Source organism: Poecilia reticulata, chromosome 10, assembly GCF_904066995.2.
Source record: "Poecilia reticulata chromosome 10, P_reticulata-male-v2, whole genome shotgun sequence".
Lineage (NCBI taxonomy): Eukaryota > Metazoa > Chordata > Actinopteri > Cyprinodontiformes > Poeciliidae > Poecilia > Poecilia reticulata.
In genome coordinates, this window is record NC_088839.1 from 28,983,138 (window position 1) to 28,996,180 (window position 13,043).

The 13,043-nt window shown below is 38.6% G+C and overlaps 1 protein-coding gene across 2 annotated transcripts in view; it reads right to left on the reverse strand.

Moving 5' to 3' along the window:
* fat4 (FAT atypical cadherin 4) overlaps nt 1–13,043 on the reverse strand; it is a 134,572-nt gene that overhangs the window by 60,052 nt on the left and 61,477 nt on the right. For both annotated transcript variants that reach the window (XM_008421151.3, XM_008421150.3), the window contains exons 2-4: nt 11,867–11,998; nt 3,686–3,947; nt 2,812–3,162 (exon numbers count right to left, since the gene is read on the reverse strand). In XM_008421151.3, the coding sequence (XP_008419373.2) occupies nt 2,812–3,162; nt 3,686–3,947; nt 11,867–11,998 (745 nt within the window). The remainder of the gene's footprint in view (nt 1–2,811; nt 3,163–3,685; nt 3,948–11,866; nt 11,999–13,043) is intronic.

Genomic DNA, 13,043 nt, shown 5'->3' on the forward strand with positions numbered 1-13,043 from the left:
TAGACGGGGGCGTGATTTATTGCTTTTTGAGACCTTTCAGCCTACTTTTAAGACTTGTTTTGTTAAACTGATTTCTTGTTCTCAGAATTTGACGCATTTCACAAAATAAGTAAGTCACTGTTCAACTCCAGTTCAAATGTTTTAGCTCTAGCTTGTATTTCAAAATGCTTTACACCTGGGTTCCCTGACTTTAACACTTTTCTACAGTTTACACTTGGAGCAGCTTCATAATGGTTATAGCTTTGTTTTTAGCAAACTTATTTTCTTGCCAAGCCTCTTTAAATTCACTGTTGCTCATAAAGCTGGAATAACCTCTTCTCATGAAATAATGGCGACAATGTGATTTATTTTTGACAGATTAAGTTTATATCCACTTGGAATTTTATTGATCAATCTCTTCCAAGCATATCACTGTGAAAATTAAACCACAATAAAAAAAGAGGAATGCGACAGAAAACAAAATTATTTCAACTTTATGGGCAACAGTGTAGTGTATGCACTTTTCCATGACGATGGAGCTGCTGGTGGACAACTTAACAAGAATATTTAAATTTTATTTGGCTGAATGAGCCATTTTCAGTAGGATAAAAAAGCTGAATATCTAGGAAAACAAGAAAAAAATGTATGCAGAGAGACTTTTTATGACTCTGAGAACTTTCACAAACCCTGTTTGGAGGCATATAAAAGTTACGAATGATTAGACCTACAGTAAAGACATGTATGTGAAAACAAACTTAATGAAAACACAATTTGAAACAGTCTCTTCTCCAATAAACCTTTATGTCACAATTTAACCTTGAGTTGAGTAAAGAAAACAAAGAGAACCTGATAACCAAAAGAAAGCCTGGTGTAACGAAGGTCAAATTCTGATATTTCTATTGTTCATGATATAAAAAACAAAATACTTTGCATTGAGCAATCATGTGGATAATCAACATCCATTTCCACAAATTGTACATGTGCATCAACTGGCTTCTCCTCTTGACCTCCAAGATTTCAATCCATTCATGCTGCATGACAGATTGCTATCAAAACAGAAACCAAACTGTAAGCCACTTCCACAACTGATAATGCCTTTCTGCAATTCAGCAGAAAGAAAAACACTGTAGGCCCAACATCTATTTAACGGCATAACTGGTTCACATCTGAGCGGATTTGTAGAGTAAATCACCTAACTTTGAAATCTGGCCTAATCCACAGCGCTCCCCAGGAAGTGGAGGTTAAAATGAGCTTAAATTGAGCGTCGGTTTTTCAACCCAACGGGCATTGAAGTGGAAAGCTTTGACACCTTCCCACACTCGAGGTGTATTTACAGTACACAAGTAATCCATTATCAGGAGACCTGCTTCCATCTGAGTTTAGACTATTCTGTGGGGAGACAAAGTCTTCGGGTCAGGGGTCAGAGCTTGGGAAGTGCTAACAATGGCAGTGTTTTATTGTGACGGTGAAATACAGCAGCTCTGTATCTGAAAGGACGACGTGGTCAGATTATGTGGAGAAAGAAGCCAGACTCCGGGTTAAGAGAGCAAGGCAGCGTATTTCCCAGGAATGTAGGTCACGATAACCACATTAGGCTTGGATAAAGCTGCAATTACAGCAAGGGAGAGAGTAGCGCCAACCGTTCAAGTAACGCACTCACTTTTGAATCTCAGAAGTCCCCCACCTGAGAGGCAGAAACAACTCACGCCAATAAATCACATTGTTTGTTTAATCAGAATAATTTAATCTATTTTAGAGTCAAGAGGTTCTGTGAAATCAACCATCACAATAATGTGACGACCTGACATTAAATTAATCTCCTCAGGCAATGAGTTCTGGGTTGCATGGTGGAGCACTTGGTTTCTTTCTGCATGTTCTCCTAGTGCATGCAGGCCTTCTCTCTGGCTACTCTGGCTTGCTCCCACTTTCCAAAAACACGACTCTCAGATTAACATGTCCCTCTAAATTTACCTACTCATGCAAGGTATGAGTGTGAGCATGATTTTTGTCCTGTGTGTCTTTATGTTGCCCTGTGATGGACTAACAACACATCCAACGTTGCTGAGAGAATAGATTTATGTTGGTTCATAAATCCCTGAACACATTATGGATCTGTTGTGTCAATCTTCCAGACCACTCAGGTCATCTGGTCCAAGTCTACTTTGCTCCCTCAAAATCATAACCAAACATGGAGAAGCAGCATTCAGACTGAATCCTCCTCTAATCCGGAACAAACGTCCAGAAAACTGCAAAAATGCTGAAACGCTGAATTCCTTTAAATCAAGGCTAAAACCCCACCTGTTTAGAGTTACTGTTGTCTAATAATAACTGGCACATCATAAATTGTAGTCTGTCAACTTTTCATCTCTTTCCCTTTTGGTCCTTTGTTTTACTGTTTTAATCATGTAAAGCACTTTGAATTACGCTGTTGTGAAAATGTGATATACAAAAATATTGCCTAATGAGATTCCATAAACAGTAAAGCTCCCCCTTCCCCAAACTGTTGCTGCAAGATGTTATTCAGCTGTTGTCACATCCAGGAATTAAATTATCCAAATTGAGCAATATTATTTTTCTAAATAATGTTTTGTAATGAAAGTTTGTAACCAGCAACCAGCCAAGGCAGGGAGTGTGTTAAAACACAGGTTTTTCTCGGGTCACTACCAGTCCAGATGATCTAGTTAATTAACCAGCTAACTCCCAACATTACCTCACAAACAGGAGAAAAGATACATTCTTCAATAAGAAGCATTCATTTAGAAAAACTAGCTGTTCCATTACTAATTAAAACCTGGTGACCTGGAGGTGTTTCACTACTTTAGTATGACATACCATCATCAGCATCACTGGCCAGAACCGTGATGATACTGGATCCAGGCGGCAGGCTCTCGGAGACAGAAGCGCTATACACAGTGGTGTTGAAGATGGGGGAGTTGTCGTTCACATCCAGCACGTTGAAATAAACCCGGACCGTACTGGCCTGTCCACCGCCGTCCTCGGCTTTCGCAGTTAAGATGTAGTACTGCTGGGTCTCATAGTCCAGTGGACGCGTCACGTTGAAAACGCCCGTCACTGGGTTGAGGAGGAAGGTCCCGTCTTCATCGTCTTCCTCCAGCGAGTAGGTGACCTCTCCATTCACCCCTGAGTCGGAGTCACTCGCCAGGATCGCTGCCACGATGGAGCCTGAAGGATGACACAGGCGCGATGTTTACTGTTTTCTTTTAAAAGATTATTGCTGGAGGATTATTTTTAATATAAGTGAATGACTGATTGTTGAGCCAGCTGCTAATTCTGTCTTGGACTGCTATGACTGAACAAACAGATCATTATTAAAGGCTTTCTGAATGCTTAACAGGATTATAATTCAGTTCCATCTTCAACAGACATTTTTCTTTGATTACCAACTCTTATTCAGTGCTAAGAGGGGTGAATGAGGTCTGCCAGACGGTTGTCAGAGGCTGTAAATCAAATCCGAGTTATTCCCCATTTGACCTACTAAACTTTTGATTTCCCTCTTGAGAAAAATGCTGAATATTTCAGAGCTACAACACATAAAATGCTTGGAAAAAAGGCACAAGAAAAAAAAAAGTCCCCCTTGAGCTGTGTTAGTTTGCTCTGAGAGGTTTTCCAGAAGACAAAACAACGCCTGCTCCGTCCATTTCGGCGTGTTTAGTTTGTAACCGTATGCTCCATTAAGCGACCTCACCTGGCGCCATGTCCTCGGGGATGTCAAATGAGTATGTCGCACGGGAGAACTTGGGCGTGTGGTCGTTGACGTCTTGGACAGTGATGTTCAACCTCATGTCAGACGACTGCTTTCCATCGTCCGCTCGCACCAGGAGGGAATATTTTGAGCGCCTTTCCCTGTCCAGCTTCTTGGTGGCGATCAGGTCACCAGATTCGGGGTCAATGCGAAAGCTGTCGTCGGCCCCACTGATGATGGTGTAAGTCACTAGAGCATTGGGACCCTAAGAGGAGAAATAGAAGCACATTGGTCAAGTTTATTTTCCTTTAATTTACAGTGTCTACATTCAACTATTTTTCATTACATTTTCAACACCGAATTTTGTTTTTTAGGTTTCAAACTCGCTAAGCCAGTACATTAGCCCCATTTTTATACACTTCCCTTTAACGTGTCATCCTGAAGGAACAGGAAAGCAGAGCGCTCTGACCGGTGAGGATCAAAGAGACTGTCTGCCAGCAAAACCAGACTTTTCACTTTCCTTGTCTCCAGATCAAACTCCAGACTTGTCAAGGATGAATGAAACCTTTCTCTGCGTCGTTTTTCCCAGAGACAGTCGGTAAGGAGAGAGCTTGTGATTTCGATTTTTAGAAACGTATCACAAATGCGGATAATGAAACCAAAACTAGGGCAAAGGTTAAAGGGCTTTAATCAAACTGACCATCAGAAAGAAGATCCAAACAAGATTTGGGATTAAAAACATGAGGCTGTTGAGGTTCTTCTATTAAAAAAAAGAAAAGAAAAGTAATTTGTGTAATCCTTAAAAGCTTGGCAGGACTGGAGTTTAGGCAAACCCCCCATATTAAGGTAATACTTTTTAAATTATGCTTTCAAAAATTGCTAATAATTTTTACCATGCAGTTCTTAAGCAGATCAATAGGCAGTTCTATGCACTCCAAGTTCTCCCTATTGTCCAAAAGTATTTAGGTCACTATAAGTTTCTCTTAACAGTAACACGGGAAAAATAACATTATTAAAATGTTCCTGATGTGTTTGGGGACCCCTAACTTAAATGTTAGCTGTGCTAACCCTAAAACATTAGGTCTGCTAACACTAAAACATTACACCAGCACACTGTTTAACAGAAGCTAATGCTAAAGAGCTAACTTCAATTAAAATCATGTTCTCCTTTGAAAGACTACAATCCTTGAGCACCACTTTAATTTTAGCATAATTTACATGTTTCATGTATATCTATAAGAAATATATATTGCATTTATATTTCTTGTTGTTCTTTACCGTCCGTGTTTTATTATTTTCCTGTATGTTTCTTCTTTGGAATAAAGTTATTGGGGGAAAGAAAGAGAACGTGTAGAGAGGAAACATTTATCTGCTGCGTAAACAGTTTTCACGAAATTCAAAATAAGAGCATGAATATTAACATCTAACTACTTGAAGAAAACAGTTGTAACCAAAACTTCAACCCTGATGTCAAACTTTATCCAACTGAAAGCTTTCAAAACAGCCATGTAAATTTTATCTGTAAAAATATATTCCGGGAAAGCTAAGCATACTAAACATTTTCCAAACTAGCAAAAGTGCATAATAAAAAAATAGCTTTGCTATTTCAGAATTAGCAGTTGATAGGATGTCCACCCTCCACCAGAGTAATTATTTATTAGAAAACACAGATTTACAAAAAAATCACAAAAATATTTACAGGACAAACAAAAACATATAAAATTAGATTTTGTGCTATAAGCCTTGTTCATTTTGTATTAATTTGTAGTTTTTCTGTACAAAATCAACTACCTGGTCCCATATTGCTTCAGAAAGACACAGGCTCCATGGTATACATGGTGGCCGTGGTAAGAGGCTTTGGAACAGGAGAAGAGGACCGAATGCGATATGACATGTGAATGGGCCTGACGACAGAGCTTGACGTTTATATTTGTGTTGGGACAATGAAAGATCAGACAACTGTCTCTCTTTTGTATCTTCTGCCAGAAAAGCTAATGCGACTTCAAAACGCTCACTGCTATTCACTGAGAAGAACCAAAGGCTCCAGTTACAGTAAAAATAAAAGAGACTCCTTCAGCTCTGCCTGATGTCCGTGTAACGCTGTCTGATCCTGTCTGAACAATGGGGTGGCTTATAAAGAGAGGTGTTGCATTGGGTTGTTTTATATTGACATATTTATTGGCTTGCTGGACAATGCTCACATAATCTGGATTTTAAATAGCCGTTTTAGTAGTATTGCCAGGTTTTCTACATTTCATGTATTTTCATATTTAATCTTCCCCATTACTTACAAAGCTGGATGAGCAAATATGCATCTGTTAGATCTTCTCCTGAAATTAAAGTCGTCCAATCAGAGTTTTTTATGTTGCATTAATTAAAAAAAATATTCACACATTGACTCAGTAATAAATCTTGACATTTTTTTAATTCTGTTCCATTTATCTGTCCAATTTATCCATATTTCAACCATTAAATCAATGCTTGACAGATGTATCGATACAAGACATATTGTTTATATTTATTATATAAACGCAATAGAGAAACTATTCTCTATTCCAAAGTGAGGAAAAAAAAAATTTTCATAATTTATTTTCATTCTTCCCAACACAACCTAGAAACTGCTATACGTTAAACTGTTCTTGGTGAGTTCCCAACCTCAACCCTCTATACAGTTTATTTGAATTTTATGTAAAGGACCAAAGCAAAGTATCAAATTATTATGAAATGGAAGGAAAGTGACACTGTGATGCCCCTAAATAAAACCCAGAAAAACCTACTTCCTCCAGGAGGGTTAGAGAGAAATAATCAGCTTCATGACAAAGACGGGTCAGGGATAAAGTTATGGAGAATTTTAAAGCTCAGTAAGGTTATAAAAAAATATGCAAAGCTTTTGATCATTTCAATCAATCATCTAAAAACTTAATATGACAAAATGCAAACCTACTGCCACACGGTCGTCTATTTGAACTGACAGGCCAAGCAAGGACCTGGCCTTAATCAGAGAAGAAACCAAAAAGCCCATGTAACTCTGGAGGAGCTGCAGAGATCTACAACTCCGGTGGAAGCATTTCTCAACATTATAACTGTTTCTTGCAAACGGTACATGTCAGGCCTTTATGGACGAATCAGAAGAAGAAAAAATGCTGCAAGAAAGCCATAAAAAGTGCTGTCTGCAGTTTGCCACAGGACATGTAGGCAGACATGTCAGAAGGTCAGATGAGAAAATTAAAAGCTACGTTTTGCCCTAAATGCAATGCGCTATGTTTTGTGGAAAAATTTTAGCAGGGACAGGAAAGCTGGTCAGAGACAATTAGAAGATAGATTGAGTTAAATACAGGGTGACCAAGGGTGCAAAAGGACTTTGTAGAGGGCCAGAGGTTCATATTCATGCAGCCAGAACTGCAAGCATGTTTGAATGGCTCAGCCAAAATCCATTTGTTAAATTTTAATGGATCATTTTTAACGTAATAGAGTTTTACAGCTTGAATTGTTTTACTTATGGACATTTTATATCCAGTCTCTATGAGCTTGGGTTACTTTGCAAAGGAAGAAGGTCAAAATTCTGTCTCCTTACTTACAAATCTAGTGAAGAAACAACCCAAAAGACTTACAGCTATGATTGCAACTAAAGGTGCTATATGGGAGGCTGACTGCTTTATTTATTTGTGCAAGAACCTTTTTTTTCTTCCATTTTACAACTGTAATTGTATAAAATGGGGAAAAAAACATTGAAGTTTCCAATTAGAATCTGAAAAAGTTTAAATAAAAAATATTTATCAAAGCTGCGTACTAACTGCTGAACACTTGTAAAATTTGACAGAGCATTAATAAAGTCTAATCGATATTACAGGTCAAAAGTTGCACAAGCAGCTTCATAGCAGCAGTCTGTAAAAGTCCTGCTGGCGTCTCGCTGCTGGAACCCTGCGCAGTGAGACAATAAAAAGTTACGTGCAAGTGGAGCAGATTTTTAGCATTTACTTAATGTTATAACAGTTTGGCTGCATTGGATAAAAGATAAAACTTGTCTCTCACAAAATCAAATGAAACATTCTTCCGTTCCGACTCTTTTGAAAACTTTTAGCCAAAAACTTTAGACAGACTCAGCATTGTTAGCCTAAGTTCATGACTTACTCTTATCTTTTTTTGTGCTGTGAGTGAGTGCTTCTTTAAAAACTGTGTCTTCTTGACCTTGTCTCTCATTGCATTACCAGAACTTTGTCTAAGTTCCAGGTCCAATGGAAAAAAAAGGAAGGAGAGCAAAATTCTGCTCATCTAAGAACCCTGCTGTCATCAATCATTTGCTCCAGATCTGGCAATCCCATTAGCCACCTGCGCCGCGGTCCGGAACCCAACACCCATGGTTTGCCAATTAATTTTCTGATATGGTTCAGAGGCAGAGCAAGAAAAGGTGGGAGATGCTGAGCTGGGGGCTCATCTGAGCACAAAGATCTATAAAAAGATCTCTGCTGTCATTTAAAGTCATTTACCTTCCCCAAATAGTTTGGTTTCTTTCAGTTTACAACCATAAGAACCTCCATGCACATAAATACACCACTCCTCAGCCTCCTGACCTTGACTCTGGTTGTCTGCTTCATGGTTCCCCTTTGAGAGAGAAGGCTGTTGTAATGGAGGACACTGCCGACCAGTTAAACTGTGGTGTTTTGAGAAGTTGTTGCACCAGACTGGGGCATAGGGAATTCATTTAGCAGATGATGGCTCTTAGCTACTAAAAGAAGTGAAAGGTGTGAAGCATGGACTGCCAGCAGGGACACCTACCCAATCACAACACAAACTCCTAGAAAACCAGCGACGACAGCTCAAGGATAGAGAAGTTGATAGAGAAAGCTGGACTATGCTGCTGCAGTGTATGTGTTTAAGTCAATGTTTTTTCATGTCTTCGAAATACACTCACTGGTCGTTTCATTAGGTTCTTCATCATAGCTCAGTGAAATTAGTCAATATTCTATCATACGTAAATACTCCCCAACAGCATCACAACAGCCTAAAACATCAATGAAAGGCAGGATGGATCTACGTTCTCATTATTTTATTGATTTATTTTCAAATTCTGGCTTTATCTGAAAATCACTGCTGAACTGAAGACTCATTGGACCAGACAATGTTTTTCCAGTCTGATGCCACCCAGTGTTGGTTTGCCTGTGTGAACTGCAGTCTCGGTTTCCTGTTTTCAGCTGGCAGGAGTGCTGCCTGGTGTGGTTTCTGCTGCTCTAATCCATCTGCTTAAGGTTTTAAAGAGTTGTATGTTCAGGGATGGTATTCTACCTAACTTGGTTGTAACTGCTGCTTTTTATTTTCTCCAACCAATTTGCCAATTCTCTGACATCAATAAGCCGTTTCCACCCACGCAATTGCCAGTAACTTGAAGTGTATTCTTTTTCTGATCATTATTTGCTAACCAGAGTAGTAGTGGTAACCACTTTCTGAAATACTCAGGCCAGGGGGTATTGCACCAACAACCATGCCATATTCAAGTCACTACTTCCAGTCAGACCTCTAATAAAAGCTTTACATTTGAAAGAGCAGGAAAGCCAATAAGAACATTTTCAAGCAGACACAGTTGTTTTTATTGATTTTATGTAAACCAACTGGAAATGTGAGTGGGGAAAAACGGATGCGTTGAACCAATATTTAAATCCCCTCACACATGAATCCCACATGTTGCACTGTTAAATGGGATGGGATCATTATGGTGTCTGAACTCAGCGTTTTAACTGGCCAACGTTTTGCACTCTTGGCTACTCCGTGCTGGCTTCGCGAATGTGTCTTTCCCACCGATGTGCTCTGAACGCTGAGTGTCAGCGCAACTTCAGTTTCCTGCATAAGGATGTGGGCAAAGACTTGGCTGGATTCATATCTGGCTCTGAAGAGAGCCTGGATAAAATACAGGCTTCTATTTAGCAATCTATTCATGGGAGCGCTGCAGTTTGGAGTAAACATCGCTATAATCTGTAAATCCTAAATAGGCTCCTTGAAGTTGTATTCTTGTTTATTTCAATTTCTGCATCGAAACAAGGTTTGACTTCACTCTGCTAGGTTATTTTACATAATTCTCCAATCATTTGTTATATGCAGACCTCTAAGGGAATGTATTTAATTCGAAACAGAGATCATAAGTTGCACAGCTCAGGCTTTTCATAACTTCCCACAAGGAAAAAGTGACCATGGATTTAATACCTTATATTAAAACATCTATGATTAAAACTTTGAATTCTTTGGCTCTCATAATTGATTTAAAATCAAATAACCTACCTAAATCCTGTTGGTAAAAAAAGACTGTAGGTCTTTGTGTGACTTTTCTCACATTTAGAGCAAGGAGAAGGGAGTGAGGCAACAGCTGCGCAATAAAAATCTGTGGCCTCGTAAGTTAAATCCGAGTCCATAGACCTTCTTTCTAATCTCTCTCCTCTCTATGACTTGACCTTTTCCATTAACTTAAAATGTATCCTTTGGTTTGAAGAAGGGACTGCAGACATTTTGAGGTGCGACAAGGCCTGCATTTTACCTCCTGCAGGATTTACGTCCACATCTGAAGCAGCTGAAGAAGAAAGCTTCAGATTACTGAGAGTGATGCTGTTGAAGTAAAGGAAACGACTGACTTGACAAAGGGACAGTCATAACAGGGGGCTGGAACTCTCCTTAACAGGGTTTTTACCAGTATTACAGTTATTTAAGTGAATTGGACCAACCTGGCCCTAGGTGAAAAAGTACTTGTAGGCTAAACCTCATTGGTTTGGCGGTATTAACTGCCAAAATGTGGTTCCTTTAACTGCCAATGAGCTTTTTACATTGTTAAAGAAGAATTTTGACTCTGTATTCCTTGCAAAATCGCTTTAATTTGACCATGAATGGTCAGGCAGCAGAATCTAAATCTGAATTAAAACCAGACTTTGACTAGGCCACTCCAAAACCTTCCTTGTGCGGCCTTAAGTGCGGTCTTAGGTAATTCATATCATTGTTGTCATGGAGTGATTGCTGGAGATTATCCTTAAAGCAGCACTATGGAACTTTCATAAAAATGTGTTTAATTATATTTGTTAAAACTATCAGTATGTTGTGACAATATGTTGTACAATATAAAACAGATAATCTGTGAAAAAATCTAGCTCCTCATGTCATCTGAACAGATACACTGCTCTGTCAGAAACAACCAATCACCTGCATGTACACGCTCCTCACAGCTGGCATGAATGCTAAGGCTAGCTAACATGACCACATAAAGAGTTTTCCAGAAACGGTAATTTGCACTTTGAGCAGCGCATACACAAGGTTGAGTGACAGCGCTAAGATCATCCGCCTGGATCTGACTGGTTGTTTTTAACTGGGAGTGGTGCATTTCTGCAGATTGCAATATTAGTACTGGGAGGATTTGGAGGAAATCGATCTTTTCACAGATTACCAGTCTCATACTGTCACAATTTAGCTAAAAAATATATGAAAAACATATATTTTTAAGCAACAGTACGTAAAAATTACGTACTGTTGCTTTAAGGAATTTCTGAAATCTGGATACTGTGTGAGTTTAACACTGGATAAAATGGAAAACACACACTCACTCTTGGAGTATTTTTGGTAGGCCAGGCCCTTATTAGAAGATTCATCCCAGTTTCATGTTCCCTTCAATTGTGAATAATCACTCTGAATGTACCTAAATCAAGTCTCAATGATTTAGAAATGGCTTTGAAATCATTTTAGACTGATAGGTATTTTAGATTGGTATTACTTGTGAGATCTTTGTAGCCTACTGCATGTTGTCAGACACGTTCTAGTGAATCATTTGCTCTACAGGTTCATTCCAGTAAAACTCAACCAAAATGTGGTTAATCACAATGATGCTCTAAAGCCATGATTTCACACAGGGCAGGCCTGGTTTGGATAGATAATAATGAAATCAATCACTCAAGTTGATCTTTATGGCTAAATATTCACAACTGAGCCACAGCTTTCTGGAAATGAACATTTTATTTGAATGACTTTTCTGGTTTACAATTTCCAATTATTGCTAATAAAATGTGACCTAATTGAATTTAGTGTTGCTTGAAGAACGATTTGGATCAAATTTTTATTTCAAATTGCTTACATCCATTCTGGAAGCAGCTAAATGGAAAATGGGCACAGCGAAGCACAAAAGCAGTCAGACAGAAAAGAAAGTTTGGGAGCCATTACCTCATCTGCATCTGTGGCTGTTAACTGCATTATCTTGAAGCCATCTCCAACATTCTCCTCAATGGTCACATCCAGAATATCATTAGGAAAAACAGGTGGGTTGTCATTGATGTCCTGCAGAGTGATCTCCACCTGCAGAGGAGGAAGAAGAGGAAACGCCAGAGTTTTTTATTAAAACTTTGCCAAATGGCTGCATTCTACCTGCTGCAGCTGCAGAGATCACAGCGAAGCAGCAACCTTTTCTGCCTTCTTGGATTTCATAAGATGAAGGAGCTACACTTGCAGAACAAATGTGCTGCTATTTAATTCCAGCAATAATAAAATGGGGGGGAAAAAATGAAATTATGAGGTGTTGTGGGAAGGTGAAAAAGAAGTCAGCAAGGCCTAAAGGGATGCGAAAAAGAAAATCCACATTTTTTCAGCATTAGTCTCAGCACACAGTGTTTCAGTTTCTATTATTCAGTACCCATTGCTATCATTTACAAAACAAAAACAAAGCCAAGAAGTTTGTATAATATCAAATACACTTCAGGGTCAGAAGAAACAAACTGCCTAAAAGACTTGTTTGTTTGTTTGTGAGGCTTGAAAGGAGAACACATTTACTTTTTAAGAAAAGTGAATGAACAGATATCTGACCTTGATGCAAAATGAAATACAGTTTAACTGTACAAACACTCAATACCAACAGAAAAACACGGTTTATTGAGTTTATTAAGGATATTCTTCAATCTTATATTTTTGTACAGTTATGGTTATAATTCTATCTCTTTTGCCTTGATAAAGACAAAACAAAGCTATAACACATTTAATAAACAGTTGATTAATTCTGTTTTGATTTGTTATACTGTAAGAAATATAAATGTTCCCATTCAAACCGGAACATGTGGCTTAAATAAGGATTGCACTGTGTCTCTCTGCTGTTGGTAAAGTAACATATGTGATAACTTTAGCTTTGGCTGCACGCTGTCACATGTCTTTCTCTTTCTTTACCCAACCATGACAGCAAAAGAGCTTATTAAACCACACAGATAAAGCTGTGGTACAGTGAAATGAGCTGGACTAAAGAGTCAGACTTTATATTTAGTTTTGGCTTTGCTCAAAATGTATTTTTTTATTAAGTTTTATCTAAAGTTCCAACTAGTCTATGTTTTCATTTTTGCCCTATTCAAGCCAACCA